The sequence below is a fragment of the Clupea harengus genome, chromosome 3 (genome assembly GCF_900700415.2).
Source record: "Clupea harengus chromosome 3, Ch_v2.0.2, whole genome shotgun sequence".
In the NCBI taxonomy this organism is placed as follows: domain Eukaryota; kingdom Metazoa; phylum Chordata; class Actinopteri; order Clupeiformes; family Clupeidae; genus Clupea; species Clupea harengus.
The window spans coordinates 13,368,063-13,390,042 of NC_045154.1; the positions used below are offsets into that span (position 1 = coordinate 13,368,063).

Sequence of the window (21,980 nt, forward strand, 5' to 3'; positions counted from 1 at the left end):
TTGCTTTCACAGAGCACTCAAAAACACCCATAATAGGCAAAGCATGTTTGGATCCATATGAAAATATTTTGATATTGGCAACCTTCATTTCTGGCTGTGGCTTGAGCATATTGTATATGTTTTCACTGATTATGTTAACTGCTGCTCCAGAGTCGATCAACACTTCAACTTGCACGTCATTGAGCAGTATAGATGTTCTGGGGTGTTTGGGGCAGGCTTCACCATTAACTGAAAACACATACTGATCATCACTGCTTGATGAGTCCCTTTGTGTACCACACTCTGATGCAGTCACTCGATTTACACGTCTTGTGCTTTTCTGTTGTCCATATGTGGTGTCTTTGTTATAATCATAACGTACCTTTCTGTCTTGAGCTGATTTTCTTTGGTTTGAGCGGCACACCTTTGCGAAATGGTTTGGTTTTCCACATACATTGCAGTCCTTGCCTTTTGCTGGACAATCTCCTCTGTGAGGATATCTCCCTCCACAGTTTCTGCATTGTGTGTCTTTGTTTGCATTTTTGTTTCCCCTCTGATCATTCATTTGTGGTTTATATTTGTGTTCAATTGCGTTGACAGCAGTGGATGTACCTTGTTCAATGCCCTCTGCCTGCTGCTCTGATATTTCTAGCGTTCTCCCAAAATTCAGCAGAGTTTCCAGCATCATTTCAGGTTCTCTTAGCGCTCTCCGGCGGAGTCTCGAGGAAGTGCAGCTTTGGATGATCTGGGCTTTTATCTCACTGTCCACATCGGTAAACTCACAGTCTCTGGAAAGCATGCGTAACCTCGTGTGATATGTGTCCAGATTTTCTCCTTGTTCCTGTGCGGCTTTTCTAAACTTGTACACAAGATATTGAGTGTTTTTCTTTGGGGTGAAGTATCCATTCAGTTTCGTTTTTGTTGTTTCAAAATCATCATCTTCACCGGCAAGCGTGTCGTATATGTCATGAACTCGTTCCCCAGCTAAGTGCAAAAGCAGCGCCCTTTTCCTTCCATCATTCACAATGTTCATTGCAACTAGAAAGTTTTCAAAGCGTTGGATCCACTTACTCCATCTCGTTCCTGACTGAAGTTGGGTCAATCTCCGTATCGAACGGCAGAATAGCAGCATGGCTTATGGCAGAGTTCATCATTTTTACGTTGCTAGTTTCTTAACATCCACTGTACGTTATTGACTGGTTGGCTAGCCTTTAGCTTTCAAACTCACGTTGCAAGTTGACTGTTCGGCATCGGTTTTTCTCCTTTCCTTTTTAAATATTCTTCACGCGAATATCCATTTGAATCCTCGTTGCCACTGTAATGTTTCCGTGTGTAGATTGTTGTTTGTTCAATAACGAGACAGTTATATTGATTTGGATGCTTTACTGACGGACATCACTTGCATGCATCTGCTTCATACATCAGGCGGAACTGTTCTCCTTGTCCACTAGTGGGTGCTTACGTCACTACGCAGACAGCGTATTTCAACATCACAATGGTGTTTATAGCAAGGCTATGTGAATGTAACAAGAGAGTAAAGCATTTCCCAGGACACAGAAACACAACATGACCCCCCACCCCCCGTCAGGCTTAGTGATGTCTTCACAGCTCATCGTCCTCTCCCCCTCCGTACATGTCCGCGAGCCTCCTGAAGCATGGGCCCCACTCCTGCAGGTGCTGGTAGTCCTGGTCCCGGTCCGAGCCCCACTCGTGCAGGTGCTGGTAGTCCTGGTCTCGGTCCGAGCTGCTGGACTGCAGGCTGCTGAGAGAGCCGCAGGCCGACTCCGCCCCCTCGTAGTCAAACACCAGCAGACAGTCAAAGGGGGGCGCTGTTGGGTCGCTGTCGGCAGCCTGCAGGTTCTGGGGGAGCAAAGACACAGAGAGAGAGAGAGGAGGGTAAGTCTGCAGGTTCTGGGGAGCAAAGACACAACAAATGTCATCTTTGGGTTTCCCCAACATCTTCAACAGTGGTAACACTGATCCGCATGCCATTTTGACAGGATCTTTTAACTAACATGGATGACAGCAAACCTGAACTCATAATAACATAATATAACATAATAGCCCATTGCTCTGGCTAAACCCATCCTCTGGGTTAAAAGCATGACTCTTCCTTTCTTAGCAACCATTGCCACTAGTAAACAAAACTAACTACCATTACCTTGCTTATAGCAAGAAGTTAGCTAATAACACACACACAGCCACACACACACACACACACTGGAACACAGATGAAGGCCCTTACACCAGAGATGAAGTTGCCGATGTCGTCGGGGTTGGTGGGGCGGGGGCGATACATGGGGGCGGCAGCGGTGAGGGTGGGGGCCACGTCGTCCCTGTAGACACCAGGCCTGTGGTCCAGACCCAGGTGGAGCTGGCTCAGGTCACACTCCTGAGGAGAAGGGGGGGGGGCGGGGGGGTTATACTCCTTAAAGAAGCACAATACAACCCTATTCTACATACTCACAGCATACTGAGAGCTCATAGGCTGCCTTTCCACTACACAACATTCACTTATACACACACACACACACAGCTACTAATAACACTGTCATATAATTATGAGTGCTTTGTTCTCCGCATCGCCGACACTACAAACATGTACCACTCGCAAAAAAACGCAAGACAGTCAATGCTCGGCTATTGCGTGTGGTGTTTGCAATAAATCGCTCGAGAAGGTCTTGTAAATAAATTATTCCTTGTTGGCTGAATCGGTAGCGCTCATACAAGAACTCATCATGATGGAATAATGGATCTTGGCGATCAAGAAAAACTCTCTTAATGAACCGCCAATCTAACTAATATCGCTCCTTGGTCAATGGGATCTCTCCTTTTTCCGGGGGTGTGGCAAGCTTATTCAGCTTCACTTAAATTAGCCTGCGCTCGAGCAGGTTGGAGCTAATTGATGTGTTGCTATGGTGATTTATCGGAAGTTGCTTCCACGAACCGAAAGGAGGGACTTATATTATCTCATCCTGAAAATTATCTCGGTAACTCGCTTACCGAGCTACGACGAACGGGCCCAGTTCTGACCTTCGTTTGTTGCCATGGCAATGCTGATGTTGTACTTTGATTTGGGATTTTGTAGCAATGATTTGTTCTGTGGTGATGATGTCACAGTATCATGAATTTGGCAACTTTTGTGAGAATGGTATTGTTTACTTTGGCCATGATGTTGTGCTCATAGTAATGTACTATGATTGTGATACCTTGTGTAAATGGTGATTTTGATGACTATCGTGTGAATGTTTTGAGTGACTATCATGTGAGTGTTTTGACTGACTATCGTGTGAATGTTTTAAGTGACTAGCGTGTGAATGTTTGGAGTGACTATCGTGTGAATGTTTTGAGTGACTATTGTGTGAATGTTTCGATGACTATCGTGTGAGTGTTTTGAGTGACTATTGTGTGAATGTTTCGATGACTATCGTGTAAATGTTTGGTGTGACTATCGTGTGAATGTTTTGAGTGACTATCGTGTAAATGTTTTGAGGACTATCGTGTGAATGTTTGGTGTGACTATCGTGTGAATGTTCCGATGACTATCGTGTGAATGTTTCGATGACTATCGTGTGAATGTTTCGATGACTATCGTGTAAATGTTTGGTGTGACTATCGTGTGAATGTTTTGATGACTATCGTGTGAATGTTTCGATGACTATCGTGAGAATGTTTCGATGACTATCGTGTCAATGTTGTCGCCCCCTCACCTGGTCGTCCTCTCCTCCGCCCTCCTCGCCGTAGTAGATGAGATTGTCCCTCACGCCGTCCTCCTGTATCAGCACTTCCTTCTTCTTCGTCACCATCCTCCTCCTCACCAGAAGCAGAACCAGCAGCAGTACCACTGCAGGACCAGCAGGGGGAGCAATTACATGACAGCGTCCAAGTGATCACAGCATTCTTTTGCTAGCTTTTATTTTTTTTAGAAATTGACTAAAAACCATGTAATTACAATCTTCTGTCCTAAATGCTGCAAGGAAAAACAAATTGTAAAACAAACGAAATGATGTTCACTGACGTAGTAGGAGGAAGATGCCGCCCAGAATGCCCAGGATCCCTGACAAGGCAAACCCTGCGGCCCGGATTTCACTGCAGATGTTGTCACTTCCTGTGCAGTCACACACCTGTACTCGGAGTGTGTTCACCTGCCCAAGGCCCTCGTTGTCGTAGACCGTCAGGATGATGTCATAGAAGCCTTGGCTCAGTGTGGTCGTCATGGTGAGCAGGATTCCAGTCTCTTTAAACACAACACAGGATTTGAGTCTGGGCCAGCAGCATTGCAGACCCAGTGTGTGAGTGTGTGTGTGTGTGTGTGTGTGTGTGTGTGTGTGTGTGTGTCTGTATGTGTGTGTGTGTGTGTGTGTGTGTGTGTATGTGTCTGTATGTGTGTGTGTGTGTGTGTGTGTGTGTGTGTCAGTGTGTGTGTGTGTGTGTGTGTGTGTGTCCGTGTGTGAATGTGTTTGTGTCTGTGTGTGTCAGTGTGTATGAGTGTGTGTGTGTGTCTGTATGTGTGTGCTGAGTATGGGCCAGATCTGGGCCAGTAGCATGGCAGACCCCCCCCCCCCCCTCTCCTCACTGTTAGCGTCCATCTTGGTGTGCCACTGGTTCCGGAGGCTGGCGTTGAGCTCCACCCTGAAGGGGTTGGCAAAGCCGGGTCCGTCCGGGTCGGATACGCTGAGCAGGGCTGGTGTGGAGTTGTGGTTGCACATGACAAACTCCCTCTGGTGGATGGTGGGGGCATTGTCGTTCACATCCTCCAGCTGAATCAGCAAGGTGCCCGTTCCAGTCGCGGGGATGTGATTACTGTCTGCTGCGGTGGGGGGGGGGGGGGGAGGAGGAGTGTGTCAATCTGTCTGTCAGTGTATTTGTCAGTCTGTCTGTGTTACATAGTGCTGGGCCTTGCTCTGCTTCCTGCTCTGCTCCGTGCATCTCTCTTCCTCTAGGTGGAAACTGGGCGTGATCTGAACATTTGACCGGAGCCAGGCAAGTTCATAACATCAAGCAAGCGTGAGGTGTGTGTGTGTGTGTGTGTGTGTGTGTGTGTGTGTGCAAGCAAGCGTGAGGTTTTCCTTTTCCCTTTTTCCTTTCTGTCTTTTGTAACCACCTAGTTTTGTTAACTGGATTTTGGCATTTTCTTTTGATTCAGTAAACTTCTACCGTTTCTTCTCGCAAAACCGAATCCTGGGTGTCCTTTATGTTACGCGATCCAACATGGTTGAATTTGCTGGTTTGGATTCGTAACAGTCTGTCTAAGAGTCCGTCTGTGTGCCTGTCTGCTATCAGAAGTATCAGAAGTATGACCTGCTCACAATACCTTGGTCGATGGCGTAAACAATACCTTGGTCGATAGCGTAAACAATTTCTTGGTCGATAGTGTAAACAATACCTTGGTCGATGGCGTAAACAATACCTTGGTCGATGGCGTAAACAATACCTTGGTCCATAGCGTAAACAATACCTTGGTCCATAGCCTAAACAATACCTTGGTCTATAGCGTAAACAATACCTTGGTCGATAGCTTAAACAATACCTTGGTCAATGGCGTAAACAATACCTTGGTCGATGGCGTAAACAATACCTTGGTCGATGGCGTAAACAATACCTTGGTCGATGGCGTAAACGATGGCTTTGTATTTCCTGTTGATCATAAACGTTGACTCTCTGTCCATGGGACTCTTCACAGTAATGAGACCACTGACGGGGTTCATGGCCAGCCAGCCGCCCTCATCCAGTCCCACTCGATACCTGGGAAACACACACACACACACACACACACACACACACAGACACAGACACACACACACACACACACACACACACACACACACACACACACACACACACGTCAGGAGGGAACACCGTCTTCCTGAGAAGCAGTAAATCTCTTACACTCATACACATATACTCTCTTGACAGCTGACTGCTGTCGGTCTGGTCCTGATCTAGTCCGGTATCCAGCTCTACCTTTAGATATTACTCATTTGTAGGTTTTCTTTACCACTACAGGCTGGTTGGTTTTCAGCATTGTTTATGTGGTGTTAATGTGCTGTCTTTCAGCAATATTTATGTGCTGGTCAGTTACTCTCTGAGAAACACACACACACACACACACACACACACACACACACACACACACACACACACACACACACACACACACACACACAGAGTTGTTTGGGAGTTGTGTTAGTTTCTCATGTTCTGTATTTGAGCTGTCTTTGTCTTACGAAATATTTTGCATCATCTCGACGTCTGGGTCCACCGCCGTGTAGAAGGCTATTTCACTGCCCACAGGCAGGTCCTCAGGCTTCACCACAAGTTTCTGCTCAGGCTCAAATATGGGCGCCTCATTCAGGTCCTCAACGTCGATGATCACAGTAGCTGTGGACGTGGCCAGGGGAGCCTCAAAAGGCACCTCGTTCTTCACGGCGATGATCAGAGTACGCCTGCGGCCGTGCTCAAAGTCCAGACCCTGAGAAGAAACAACGGGCATGAGGCCGACCCAACAGGGCATGAGGCCGACCCAACGTGCACGAGGCCGACCCAAAGGGCATGAGGCCGACCCAACGGGCATGAGGCCGTCTCAAAGGGCATGAGGCCGTCCCAACGGGCATGAGGCCGACCCAACAGGCATGAGGCCGTCCCAAAAGTGTTTTGTTCCTGTAACTTAAGAGAGTAAAACTTCACAAGAGCAAGTTAAGGCCACAGTGTGACGGCAACATTTGGTAAAACTTCACAAGAGCTAAGAGTTAGCTCCACTTAATATGAATCTTAAACAGTCCAACAGTCCTGTGTTTTCATATTGGTTAACCAATCATTAAATACACAAAAATACACAGGAATATTTCACAGTTGGTTGTTAAAAAACACTTTTTGAGGCCTTAGTGTGAGAGAGTGTACATAGTGTTTCTGGTTTTCCGGTATTCTGGGTAGTGTTATTCGGACTGTTTGCATTGAGATGTTGTGAGATAGGCAAGGCAAGGCAACTTTATTTATATAGCGCATTTCATGCACATGTGCAACTCAATGTGCTACACCGTGTGATTCTGACTGTTTGGACTGAGATGTTGTGAGATACACCGTGTGATTCTGACTGTTTGGACTGAGATGTTGTGAGATACACCGTGTTATTCTGACTGTTTGGACTGAGATGTTGTGAGATACACAGTGTGATTCTGACTGTTTGGACTGAGATGTTGTGAGATACATAGTGTGATTCTGACTGTTTGCATTGAGATGTTGTAAGATACACAGTGTGATTCTGACTGTTTGGACTGAGATGTTGTGAGATACATAGTGTGATTCTGACTGTTTGCATTGAGATGTTGTGAGATACACAGTGTTATTCTGACTGTTTGGACTGAGATGGTTTCTAGCTCTTCCAAAAAGCAGACACAAGGTAAGTAGTGTTTTCTGTAAGAGAGAGAGAGAGATGCTGTGGTTACCTTGACTGTTCTGATGATGCCTTCATCTTTCCTGGCACTGGTGCTGATGCTGAAGAAGCCTGCGTCGTTGCCATGGAGAATGGAGTATTTGGTGACCCAGTTGGGTGTGTGAACCTCGTCAGCATCTGTGACCTCCACTCTCAGCACCTCCGCATCAACAGTGTTCTCTGGGACTCTGGCAATGTACTACAGGTGGATAGACACACACACACACACACACACACACACACACACACACACACACACACACACACACACACACACAGACACAGACACACACACGCACACATGCATGCATACACACACTCATACACAGATACATAGAGACACACACACACACACGCATGCATACACACACTCATACACAGATACATAGAGACACACACATGCACGCATTCACACATACACACACATGCATGCATACACACACTCATACACAGATACATAGAGACACACATACACACAAACACACATACACACACACACGCATGCATACACACACTCATACACACACATACACTCATACACAGATACATAGAGACACACACACACACACACACACACACACACACACACACACACACACACAGAGACACACACACACACACACACACAGACACACACACACACATACACACACACACACACACACACACACACACACGCACACATGCATGCACAGAGACACACACACACACACACACACACACACAGACACACACACACACGCACACACACATGCATGCATAGACACACTCATACACAGATACATAGAGACACACACACACACACATGCACGCATTCACACATACACACACAGACACACATACATACATGCACACACTCATACACAGATACATAGAGACACACACACACACACACACACACACACACCCTTAGTCTCTACACTCTCTCATCCCAGGAGGCTGACTGATCAACTGCAGTACTTCCACTCACTGTGGTCTTTAGAAACTGGGGAGCGTTGTCATTGCTGTCTGTAACCGTCACTCGGACCGTGCAGGAGGCCACCAGGCCCTCGCCTCGGCCGTCTGCTGCAAGGATGCTGAGCTTGTACTCCTTTACGGTCTGCAGAGACACAACAGCAGCAAAGATTCTGAACCGCAGGCAAATGACTGCAACAGCAAAGATTCTGAACCACAGGCAAATGACTGCAACAGCAAAGCTTCTGAACCACAGACAAAGTCTTTCAGCAGCTTTCCTAACTTTATGCACCATAACAGTTCAAGTGAAATGTAAACATGTTGCAAACATGTTTTAGTTTGTATTACTGCATTGTCTTATTTTATAATGTATTATGAATTTGTTAAGCATGTGTTTTACTGAACAAAAAAAACATCCGCAATCAATGACATACACACCCACCCACATACACCCACTCACTCTGATAGACAGACAGACAGCCAGACACACACACACACACACACACACACACACACACACATACACACACACACACACACACACACACACACACACACACACACACACACACACACCAACCTCTCGGTCCAGTTTTCCGCCGGTGACAACCTGGAGTCCTCCGGTGATGGTGTTGATGAAGAACAAGCCCTGCTCAGGTGGCTCCTGACTGACGATTTTGTATCTGATGTCAGAGTTGTCAGTGTTTGGCTCGTCTGCGTCTGTGGCGGTCAACCGCAGGAACTCAAGCCCTGTAGAGACACGTTAAGATCTTCAACAGACCAGGAACTCAAACCCTGTAGAGACACGTTAAGATCTTCAACCGCAGGAACTCAATCCCTGTAGAGACACGTTAAGATCTTCAACCGCAGGAACTCAAACCCTGTAGAGACACGTTAAGATCTTCAACCGCAGGAACTCAAACCCTGTAGAGACACGTTAAGATCTTCAACCGCAGGAACTCAACCGCAGGAACACAAACGCTGTAGAGACACGTTAAGATCTTCAACCGCAGGAACTCAAACCGCAGGAACTCAAGCCCTGTAGAGACACGTTAAGATCTTCAACCGCAGGAACTTAAGCCCTGTAGAGACACGTTAAGATCTTCAACCGCAGGAACTCAAACCCTGTAGAGACACGTTAAGATCTTCTACAAATCAGTCTACAAGTCCGATGCCAAAGACGTTTTGAAAACAAAACACAAGGCATTACATGGATTCAAAAGTATTCAACCAGGCTATAGTAATCACATCCAGACCTGTAAACATAAACAGGCTATATTAATCACATCCAGACATGTAAACATAAACAGGCTATATTAATCAAATCCAGACCTGTAAACATAAACAGGCTATATTAATCAAATCAAGAGCTGTAAACACAACCAGGCTATATTAATCACATCCAGACCTGTAATCAAATCCAGACCTGTAAACATAACCAGGCTATATTAATCAAATCCAGACCTGTAAACATAACCAGGCTATAGTAATCACATCCAGAGCTGTAAACATAAACAGGCTATAGTAATCACATCCAGACCTGTAAACATAAACATAACCAGGCTATATTAATCACATCCAGACCTGTAAACACATCCAGACCTGTAAACATAAACAGGCTATAGTAATCACATCCAGAGCTGTAAACAAATCCAGACCTGTAAACATAACCAGGCTATAGTAATCACATCCAGAGCTGTAAACACATCCAGACCTGTAAACATAAACAGGCTATATTAATCACATCCGGAGCTGTAAACACAACCAGGCTATATTAATCACATCCAGAGCTGTAATCACATCCAGACCTGTAAACATAACCAGGCTATATTAATCACATCCAGAGCTGTAAACATAACCAGGCTAAAGTAATCACATCCAGAGCTGTAAACATAACGAGAAACTATTCTGTGTCATGGCAGTATAGTCATTAATCAATACATTGTTCTTGATAATCAATCCATCAATTATACATTTAACATGATTTTACTTATTTGACTTATTTGTTATTTTGTTCGTAAGTGACAGTGAAATGAGCAGAGAGGTAATGAGAGTGTGTAGCGCTTACCGCCCGCCGCTGCCTCAGGCACCTTGGCCTCGTACGCGCTCTGATTGAACTGAGGTTTGTTGTCGTTCTGGTCGATGACGCGGATGATGATTTCTATAGGATTTTCTGCAGGATCTGGAGAATTCACAACTCCTGCCCCGGCCATGAGCTGACGAGGAACACACAGAGATGAGAAGATCTGATTTAGATTTTCTAAAAACCCGAGGAGGTTGAGACATTAGTGCTTGATACAGGGATTAGATATGTGGGCTGAACCCTTGAGCCCCTGTGAGTTAAACACTAGTGGGTTAAACACTAGTGAGTTAAACAGGGTTGAGCTCTTGTGATTTAAACACTAGTGGGTTGAGCTCTTGTGAGTTGAGTTCTTGTGGAATGAGCTCTTGTGAGTTAAACACTTGTGATTTAAACACTAGTGGGTTGAGCTCTTGTGAGTTGAGTTCTTGTGGAATGAGCTCTTGTGAGTTAAACACTTGTGATTTAAACACTAGTGAGTTGAGCTCCTGTGAGTTAAACACTTAGTGAGTTAAACACTAGTGGGTTGAGCTCTTGTGGGATGAGCTCTTGTGGGTTACACACTTGTGGGTTGTGTGTGTTGAGCTCTTGTGGGTTAAACACTAGTAGGTTAAACACTTATGGGTTGTGTGAGTTGAGCTCTTGTGGGTTAAACACTTGAGTTGAGCTCTTGTGATTTAAACACTTGTGAGTTAAACACTAGTGAGTTAAACAGGGTTGAGCTCTAGTGAGTTAAACACTAGTGAGTTGAGCTCTTGTGAGTTGAAGCCCTGAGCCCTTACTCTGTATTCAGGTCCAGCTTCCCTGTCCAGACTCTGCGTGGCCTGAATCCAGCCAGTTGAAGGAATGATTCTAAAGATGCCCATCGGGTCCTGGTCCACCCCTGGACCAGTCAGGCTGTACACAATATTACTCCCATTCTCTTTGTTAGACTTAATCTGTGGAACAGACCGGAACGTGTGAGATTAGCAATGAAAGGACATCACTGCACACATAGGATTACTGTATTAACACATCAGAATAGATTCCCTCCAGGCAACATTTCAACCAAAAAAATGCATTCATCTAAAAACAACAGTTAATATATGACTGAATGAATTAAAAAATTAAATATGGCATGAATATTGAACTTAACAAAACAATATAACTATTCACATGAATGAATATATTACTGTTACATTACTGTTAAATCATGGAATAAATACACACTGTTTAGAATACGTTTTCTTGTATCTTTCTTTTGTTTAGTTTTGTGTGAGTGACTGGTCCAGCACCTGCACTATGCTGTAAGGGTACACACACACACACACACACACACACACACACACACACACACACACACACACACACACAGACACACACACACACACACACAGACACACACACACACACACACACACACACACATACACACACACACACACACACACACACCTGCACTATGCTGTAAGGGCACACACACACACACACACACACACACACACACACACACCTGCACTATGCTGTAAGGGTACACACACACACACACACACACCTACACTATGCTGTAAGGGTACACACACACACACACACACACATACACACACACACACACACACACACACACACACACCTGCACTATGCTGTAAGGGTATTCCCCTCTGTAGTTCTCTGTGATGCGGATGGTGGGGATGACCCAGTCTCGTTTCCTCCTGTGCAGGCCCGAGGACGAGTGAGGGACCCAGTCTCGTTTCCTCCTGTGCAGGGTTAGGCCCGAGGAGGAGTGAGGGACCCAGTCTCGTTTCCTCCTGTGCAGGCCCGAGGAGGAGTGAGGGCCCCAGATGACCCAGTCTCGTTTCCTCCTGTGCAGGCCCGAGGAGGAGTGAGGGAACTGCAGAACCACTGGAGGAGGAGACTCATCCGTCTGAGAGAGGAGGTGGAGGAGGAGGAGGAGGAGGAGGGAGGAGGAGGGAGGAGGAGGAGGAGGAGTGACATAAGGAGACATGGAGGGTGAGAGGGAGAAAGAGAGAGGGAGAAAGTGAGAGCAGGGAGGGAGAGAGGGGGGGATGAAGAGACAAACCGAGAGAAGAGGAGGAGAGAAGTGAGAGTACAGAGAGAAGCAGGATTGCATAATAGTGTACCTACTTCAGCATAAATCATGTGTGTATGTGTGTGTGTGTGTGTCTGTCTGTGTGTCTGTGTGTGTGTGTGTGTGTGTGTGTGTGTGTGTGTGTGTGTGTGTGTCTGTGTCTGTGTCTGTGTCTGTGTGTGTGTGTGTGTGTGTGTGTCTGTGTCTGTGTGTGTGTGTCTGTGTGTTTCTTTAGATTTGCAAATTGCGATCCTCAGTCAATGACATATACACCCACCCATTCACCCAAACACACATGCACACAGACCCGTGTGACTGCCTACCTGTGTGTGTGTGTCTGTGTGTGTGTGTGTGTGTGTCTGTGTCTGTGTGTGTGTGTGACTGCCTACCTGTGTGTGTGTGTGTGTGTGTATGTGAGTGTGTGTGTGTGTGTGTGTGTGTGTGTGACTGCCTACCTGTGTGTGTGGGCGGCTGAGGGGGTCATACTGCAGCGATATCTGCACGGAGCGCCTGTCGACCCCTGACCCGGAAGTGAAGAGTGAGAGGGAGTGGCGTCGGGCAGGAAGTCTCAGGGTGTTCCTGACCCTCAGTGTTCCGTCTCCGTCCACAACCAGCCTCCCGTCAGTCGAGTTCAGACGCAGCGCTGCACCCTGCTCACAGCCAGACACCTGAACTGCACACACACACACACACACACACACACACACACACACACACACACACACACACACACACACACATACACACACACACACACACATACACACACACACACACACACACACAGACACACACACACACACACACACATAAACACAGGTTATGCTGCGCACACACACACACATGCATGCATGCACACACACACACGTGCACGCATGCATGCATGCATACACACTCATACACAGATACATACATACATATGCTTGGTGTTGGGTTATGCTGTGTCCTACCACCAGAGGGCAAGATCACAAACTCTAAGGTTCATTCACTTTTCATCACATAGTGAACACCATGAGGACGTGTTGTTGCATGCGGTTGTCTCATGTCTGGAGGTGCGTTTCATAAAGATGTTGTTGCCATGAGGATGTGTTGTTGCCATGAGGACGTGTTGTTGCATGCTGTTGTCTCATGTCTGGAGGTGTGTTTCATAAAGATGTTGTTGCCATGAGGACGTGTTGTTGCATACTGTTGTATCATGTCTGGAGGTGCTTCTCATAAAGATGTTGTTGTACGATGATGAAAACGAACGTTTGTTCATAATGATAGCCCCTCTATCACTTAAGATGGCCGTTGCACAACCACTCCCCGTCATTTCTGTCTGGAGTTGAGAAATTTTTCACCTAAAGTCACATAAATCCATTACAGTTTTCACCTAAAGTCACATAAATCCATTAAAGTTTTCCATTACATCATTTTCACACTTGTCTCAATAGCATGTCACTTTTTCAAAACTCTTCACACAGTGGGCTTTACAGACACACACCTCAACTCACACTGATTAACACATCAGTTAACCTTTGGTGCAACATTCACTAACACCACCCTAACTACTTCATCACTCAATGTACAATGAACTAAAAAACACAGACAACTTGAAGCATTGCAAAATGCATATATTATGTGTTGCTGTATCCTCTATTCTTGCCCAGTTTAGTGTTGCATTGTAAAACGTATGACACTTCGTACATATTGTAATATAAAATAAAATACAGTAAAAATGAATTCCAGCTATATGCCTCAAGACAGCTCCATGCAAAATGTTCTGTGGTACACTATAGCACATACAAAGTGTGCAGACACTTTTCTTTCCCAGTACAGTAAGTGAAACAACAACACATGAGACTACCACTAGAAGTGTCCTACAGCCCTAATGCTGAGTGTGTGTGTGTGTGTGTGTGTGTGTGTGTGTGTGTGTGTGTGTGTGTGTGTGTGTGACTACCACTAGAAGTGTCCTACAGCCTTAATGCTGATTCAGTGGTGACATTTATATAAACCTCACATTTACAGTACCACAACATTCTCCCTTGCCTTGAATCTTTAGAGTGTGTGTGTGTGTCTGTGTGTGTTTATGAACTTCACATTTACAGTACCACAACATTCTCCCTTGCCTTGAATCTTTAGAGTGTATGTGTGTGTGTGTGTGTCTGTGTGTGTTTAGGAACTTCACATTTACAGCACAGCAACATTCTCCCTTGCCTTGAATCTTTAGAGTGTATGTGTGTGTGTGTGTGTCTGTGTGTGTTTAGGAACTTCACATTTACAGCACAGCAACATTCTCCCTTGCCTTGAATCTTTAGAGTGTATGTGTGTGTGTGTGTCTGTGTGTGTTTATGAACTTCACATTTACAGTATAGCAACATTCTCCCTTGCATGGAAATTTTGGAAAAAATCTTTAGCACATCTTATCCACCCCTAAAATTCCCCATATTCCACAATTATTTCAAGGCAAGCTGTTGTCATGACACCAAGAACAAACGTTTTTGATCTGTTGGTTAGCCTGTCACAATACTGTAGATACCAGTTTTGTGTGGCAAATTTACCATGTGTGATCAGTGGTACAGTGGTTAGTGTTGTTGAATAACAAGTAGCTGACCTGGGTTCAGTTTATAGGCAATGCAAGACGCTATTGTAAGTCACTTTGGATAAAAGTGTTTCTTGTAGTTGCATTTTTGGGCCACTTTGTTTCATTGACAGCCCATATCTTTTTACTTTTATGTAATTTTTTTTATACTTAATTTCTGAGTTGTTTAATGTGTTTTGTTTATTTATTTAGTCTGTTTTGTTTTGTTATGGTTTGTTTATTTATTGTTGTATGTATTTTGTAGCCTCAATCAGGGCATTGCTGCAAAAGAGCCCTGTGCTCAGTCAATTCTCCCTGAATAAACAATGATGATGATGATGATATACAGCAGTGGTAGTGGGAAAATATCTTCAGTGACAACTACATCTATATCTTCCTTCATTCATGCACATTTCAATGCAATGCTGTACTGCACCACTTTTGTATGGTAACAAGGCTGCAAACAAGCAAAACATTCTGAATAATCTGTTTTATTTCAAGTGAATAATTTCATTTCAAAATACAGCATCTTTCCATCCACAGGGATCTCAATGTTGTCTGGTTTTGAACGGAAAGTTAACTGTTTTGAACAGAGTATCTAAATGTGTGCTGTATTTGCACAGAGTTTTGCTGGTGGTGAACATTGACTGAGACAGGTATCCATGTATTTTCTGTGTCAGGTCATTGAATCTAAGCAATGGAAAAGTATCCACAGTTTAGTTAACATAGTGTGCTGATATGGTGAATGTGTAAAAGTGTTAAAAAAAAGTGTACATGGTATTGAGACAAGTATGTAACAGTAGGTAATACGGCCACTTTAACAGTATCAGCACAATATGATATAGAAGGAGAGGGAGAGGCTTCCTGGCAAGGTGCATGGGAATTTTGTTTATGTTTAGTTTAAATGAGTTATGTTGAGTTATGTTTGGCTGTCATGGTGCATGCAAGGGTGACAGGATACACAACAGTGCACAACTGGCTGGCGACAGCTGCAACACACGTCGCATGCTGTACCTGGGATCCGTAAAGGCCCTCCTTCACAGTACAACATGGCTGTCTGTAGCCCACTCCTGTCCACTCCTGCTAAACACAACAACATGCACTGTCTGTAGCCCACTCCTGCTAAACACAACAACATGCTGTCTATAGCCCACTCCTGCTAAACACAACAACATGCTGTCTATAGCCCACTGCTGCTAAACACAACAACATGCTGTTTATAGCCCACTGCTGCTAAACACAACAACATGCTGTCTGTAGCCCATTGCTGCTAAACACAACAACATGGCTGTCTGTAGCCCACTGCTGCTAAACACAACAACATGGCTGTCTGTAGCCCACTGCTGCTAAACACAACAACATGGCTGACTGTAGCCCACTGCTGCTAAACACAACAACATGGTTAACAAGAAGAGGGGAAGAATGCTGTGATAAAAACTCATGTTTCACTCCACTGCAGACAGTGAGTGAGGAATGATTCATCTTTTTACCGTCTGCTTTTTTCATGTTATGGCCACCAGCAAGCCCATTAATAATCATCTGAGTATGCAACGCATGAGTGTGTTTTTCTCATGTGAAACTAGTCTGGAAAACTAGTTTCACATGAGCCCTATGCAGGAAATTCAGCCCTTATTTAACATGTGTGTGTGTGTGTGTGTGTGTGTGTGTGTGTGTGTGTGTGTGTGTGTGTGTGTGTGACAGACTTTGCTCTGTGAGAAGGAGCCGGCCGTGAGAGAAGAGCAAAGCAAACACAACCGAGAGCAGCAGCCTCTGTGTCACACTTACAGAGAGAACACACACACACACACACACACACACACACACACACACACACACACACACAAACCCACACACACACACACACACACACACACACACACACACTCACACAGAAACCCAACACACAGACACACACACAAACCCAACACACACACAATCCCTCTCACACATACACACACAATTGAAGCTGACCAATGATCCTCACTCTAAATTCACACGCTGTCACTTCATGTGCCGGTCTCACACAAACTCACCCACCAGTCGATACTGACTGCAATGTATGCATCGCTCTCAACTCAAACAGTATCACTTTATACGGCACACACACACACACACACACACACGCACACGCACACACACACACACACACACACACACACACACACACACACACACACACACACACACACACACACACACAAGGTTCCAGAACTAACTGGAACTGAATAGCCACTCCAAACACTGTCACTTTGTGAAGTTGGACTTGCAACCAAGCACAGAGCTTTAATATCTATTATAGAATTGATCTATTCCTTCTGAACTTTCTATGCCTAGTCAATGAAGATCATTTTCATTTGTTATGTTGAGGAACCTGTGTCTTAGAGTATGCGTTTCAGTGAGGACAGATATGTGGTCGCACATTCCCACAGATAGAAAGTAATCTATTCCTTAGATTGCTGTGCTTATAATCATCATATCAACGCAGACCCCTTAGAGGTCTCTTAACCCTCACAGACACACACACACACACACACACACACACACACACACACACACACACACACACCCCTTAGAGTTCTATTAACCCTCCTATTACCTTCAAATGTACTGAAATCTTTTATCCTTGGGGTCAATTTGACCCCAGCAATTTAAACCTCCAAAAGATTATTATAATTAAACATTTTACCAAAGTTTATGTGTCAGGTACTATAGGTTTGTTTTTTGACTACCTAAATAGCCCTTTGAATAAAACAATACCCCCACCCACCCCCCTTATACATCCAGAATACCAGTTACGCGACTATGGAGAAATATGCAGATCACCATAAAATCTCACTGATTGACCTACAATTGGAAAGAGATATCCTTCTGGTGTTTTATGGCTTCATATTATTTCTAAGTATATATTGTTGGTATCTATAACATTTGGAATGAAAAACAATGTCTGTTATCAAGAATAGTAACAATGTGTGTAAAATGTTGATATTTCTTATATATTTTATACAATTAAAACAGCCTGGGGTCAAATTGACCCCAAAGAACACCTATGCGTACAGCATGTGTACAGGACATTGAGAACATATCATCATGTTACTTTTGTGTTTACCCAGTTAAATTAGGAAAAGTCATTAAATATGAAGCAAAACAATTATGTCAATCATTTATTTAGAGACGTTAAACATTGAATAGGGTCAAATTGACCCCAAACATAATAGGAGGGTTAAGCTTTGCTGACAGTGAAAGATTGTCCTTTTTCAGAGATATTAAATTATCTACTATCTCTGTGCTGTTTTGAATGTTTTCGAAAGGAGTCTTCTATTTTTGACTGGGTGTGTACACAACTCCAACTAAAATAATGTAAACACACTGCAGTATACATTCATAAATATTCTCTCCAACTAAACTGAGACTAGTTAGATAATAGAAGTTGGAAATATGGAAGTTATAAAGGAAAATAATGCCATGGTAAGAAGTATCCTTTGAAAGATTTTACCCCAAAAAATGTTAGCTAGGAACTTGGAACTTAGAAGCTGGGCTTGGTCTTGTCCAAGATGAATCACAGCACAAAAGCCATTGGAATGTTTCATGATGTCATAGTTCAGATGCAACAGCACACAGACAATAAATGAGCACAAAATGAAACACACACACACACACACACACACACACACACACACACACACAGACACACACACACACACACACACACACACACACACAGACCGTACATGAGCACAAAATGAAACTGTAGGCACTTCTCAAGAATATTCAGATCAGTTAACAGACATGGGAGGTACTGTCCTCTCTTCAAATGAGGAGGATCTGTTCTGCTGTTGTGCGAGCCCGTTGCCAGCGTAACTGGGCCCAGTGGCTCCAGAGCCAAGCAGGGACACTCCTGGGGTGTAAGCTGCGGAGCCAGGCTTCTCACGCTGCAGATCACATAGACCTCAGAGCGGATCAGAACCAGGGTTCTCACGCTGCAGATCACAGAGACCGCGGAGCAGAACCAGGGTTCTCACGCTGCAGATCACAGAGACCTCAGAGCGGATCAGAACCAGGCTTCTCACGCTGCAGATCACAGAGACCTCAGAGTGGATCAGAACCAGGGTTCTCACGCTGCAGATCACAGAGACCTCAGAGCGGATCAGAACCGGGGTTCTCACGCTGCAGATCACAGAGACCGCAGAGCAGAACCAGGGTTCTCACGCTGCAGATCACAGAGACCTCAGAGCGGATCAGAACCAGGGTTCTCACGCTGCAGATCACAGAGACCTCAGAGCGGATCAGAACCAGGCTTCTCACGCTGCAGATCACAGAGACCTCAGAGCGGATCAGAACCACGCTTTTCACGCTGCAGATCACAGAGACCTTGGATCAGAGCCAGGGTTCTCACGCTGCAGATCACAGAGACCTCAGAGCGGATCAGAACCAGGGTTCTCACGCTGCAGATCACAGAGACCTCAGAGCGGATCAGAATCAGGGTTCTCACGCTGCAGATCACAGAGACCTTGGATCAGAGCCAGGGTTCTCACGCTGCAGATCACAGAGACCGCTGATCAGAACCAGGGTTCTCACGCTGCAGATCACAGAGACCGCGGAGTGGATCAGCGCTGGATTAGGGTTAGATCATGTGGCCTCGGTGTCAGGTCCAGAATGAACGCTCACTCCCCAGCGCTCACTCCTCAGATTCACCTTTCTCCAGCTCCTAATCCTTCTACTGGTTAGTCAGCTTTCTCCAGCTCCTGATCCTTCTACTGGTTAGTCAGCTTTCTCCAGCTCCTGATCCTTCTAGGGTTAGTCAGCTTTCTCCTGGTCCTGCTACCTCTGCAGGTGAGCTGTGTAAGCCCCCAACACCTGTCTCCCCCAACACCTGTTACCTCAGCAGGTTAAGACTACCTTTCCCCAACACCTGCTCCTTCTGAAGGTTAGACTCACCTTTCCCCAACACCTGGTCCTTCTGAAGACTCCTCTGGGCCACTCTGAAGGTGTAGTCCTGGGAAAGGGGTCCCGTCAAGCACCGCTGCTCCTCTGCACCACATCTGAGGGGTCCCGTCAAGCACCGCTGCTCCTCCGCACCGCATCTGAAACAGACCGTCTTCAACAAGAGACACACACCCGTCAGACTCTTGGCAGAAACACACACGCCACACTCAGAAAACACCGTTACACACATGCAACACTCAGAAAACAGTGTTACACACATACCACACTCAGAAAACAGCAATACACACACACAACACTCGGAAAACAGCGTTACACACACACCACACTTAGAAAACACTGCTACACACATGCCACACTTAGAAAACACTGTTACACACACACCACACTCAGAAAACACCGTTACACACTCACCACACTCAGAAAACACTGTTACACACACGCCACACTCAGAAAACAGCGTTACACACACACCACACTCAGAAAACACCGTTACACACACACCACACTCAGCCTGGCAGAAATCAGGTTTACCACTGTCAACTGTTCAGTTCTACAAAGGAAATATGCTTGGTTTATTTTTCTCCTTATATGTTTAAATACTGGGTATAAAAGTCATTTTAATAATGTATTACAACTTCCATTTTATTCACCCTAAAAATCATAACATGTTGAGACATCAAACAACAAACATGAAATAAAACATTATAATGAATTTGTCTAGGCTCAAGCTAGAATGCAGTTATCAAACTTTTTTTAAGTTTTACAAACATATAATTTCAAATGACTTTTTTGAGCTTTTCTTCTCTTTTATTTCGATGTCTTGAGTTTTGTTCTCCTTGCATGACGTCATTTAGTTTAGTTTTTGAGTATTCTAGTGGAAATGTTTTTTCATGTTAAATCATTTTAATTGTAGTGAGTTTAATTTAATAGTACTGGTGTCAAATGCGATCACACTGTGACTTCCTCTATTACACCTGAATTATATGAATTTATTACAACTTCTTTTGGATGCACCCCAAACATATCATAACACGCACACACACACACCCCAAACATATCATAACACACACACATACACACACCCCAAACATATCATAACACACACACAAACACACACACATACCCCAAACATATCATAACACACACACACACACACACCAAACATATCATAACACACACACACACACACACACACACACACACACCCCAAACATATCATAACACATACACACACACACACACACACACCCCAAACATATCATAACACACACACAAACACACACACATACCCCAAACATGTCATAACACACACACACACACACACCCCAAACATATCATAACACACACTCAAACACACACACATACCCCAAACATATCATAACGTGATGAAACATCAATCAGTAAATAAAAGAAACAAAAATAAAACACATTGTACTGTGCAGCCTTTTTCAGCATTTCAGTCGGTCATATGGATTTGAAATGAATACTCTTTCAACAAGTTTTTTTATTTCTTCTTAATTTAATAAATAGCTTTCTTACATAGTTTATTTTAAGTGTAATTTCAATGGAAATGGATTGGTATCTAGTTTTACTCTTAGTTTGCCATCATATAACTGCGACAAACCCAAAAACAAAGAAACAAGTCACCATAAAAGTTATCATTATCAGTTATGGAAGGTTTAGCACCACACTCTCACACATCTCTTAACCAGCTGGCCTGCACAGTAAAACATGTTATGATACAAACCATCAGTATTTTAAATGTGTTGCGAAAATCAAGTCACATAAATATCCTCATAGATAATTATGAAAACTGCTTTCATTGATATAGATATCAGCAAGTCATTTCCGTTATTTGACTAAATTGAGATTTTCAAATATAAGGACTCATGTAATTTTCAAATATAAGAACACGTGTAATTGTATCCCTGTCCCACCCCAAGTTCAGGTCCCAGGGCAAAGT

General features: G+C 44.4%; 1 protein-coding gene across 2 annotated transcripts in view; it reads right to left on the reverse strand.

Moving 5' to 3' along the window:
* Window positions 1-1,347: 1,347 nt before the first annotated feature.
* Window positions 1,348-21,980, reverse strand: part of LOC105904215 (B-cadherin-like) — a 21,120-nt gene continuing 487 nt past the window's right edge. Inside the window, exons 2-16 of one of the 2 annotated variants that reach the window (XM_031564625.2) lie at window positions 20,009-20,168; window positions 12,969-13,186; window positions 12,058-12,348; window positions 11,228-11,383; window positions 10,434-10,581; window positions 8,946-9,115; window positions 8,382-8,510; window positions 7,425-7,610; window positions 6,207-6,451; window positions 5,582-5,724; window positions 4,556-4,786; window positions 3,998-4,216; window positions 3,690-3,823; window positions 2,225-2,371; window positions 1,348-1,839 (exon numbers count right to left, since the gene is read on the reverse strand). In XM_031564625.2, the coding sequence (XP_031420485.1) occupies window positions 1,582-1,839; window positions 2,225-2,371; window positions 3,690-3,823; window positions 3,998-4,216; window positions 4,556-4,786; window positions 5,582-5,724; window positions 6,207-6,451; window positions 7,425-7,610; window positions 8,382-8,510; window positions 8,946-9,115; window positions 10,434-10,581; window positions 11,228-11,383; window positions 12,058-12,348; window positions 12,969-13,186; window positions 20,009-20,168 (2,835 nt within the window). In that variant the 3' untranslated portion in view covers window positions 1,348-1,581. Of the gene's footprint in view, window positions 1,840-2,224; window positions 2,372-3,689; window positions 3,824-3,997; window positions 4,217-4,555; window positions 4,790-5,581; window positions 5,725-6,206; window positions 6,452-7,424; window positions 7,611-8,381; window positions 8,511-8,945; window positions 9,116-10,433; window positions 10,582-11,227; window positions 11,384-12,057; window positions 12,349-12,968; window positions 13,187-20,008; window positions 20,169-21,980 lie in introns of both variants that reach the window. The other variant, XM_031564624.2, reaches the window with a different exon arrangement.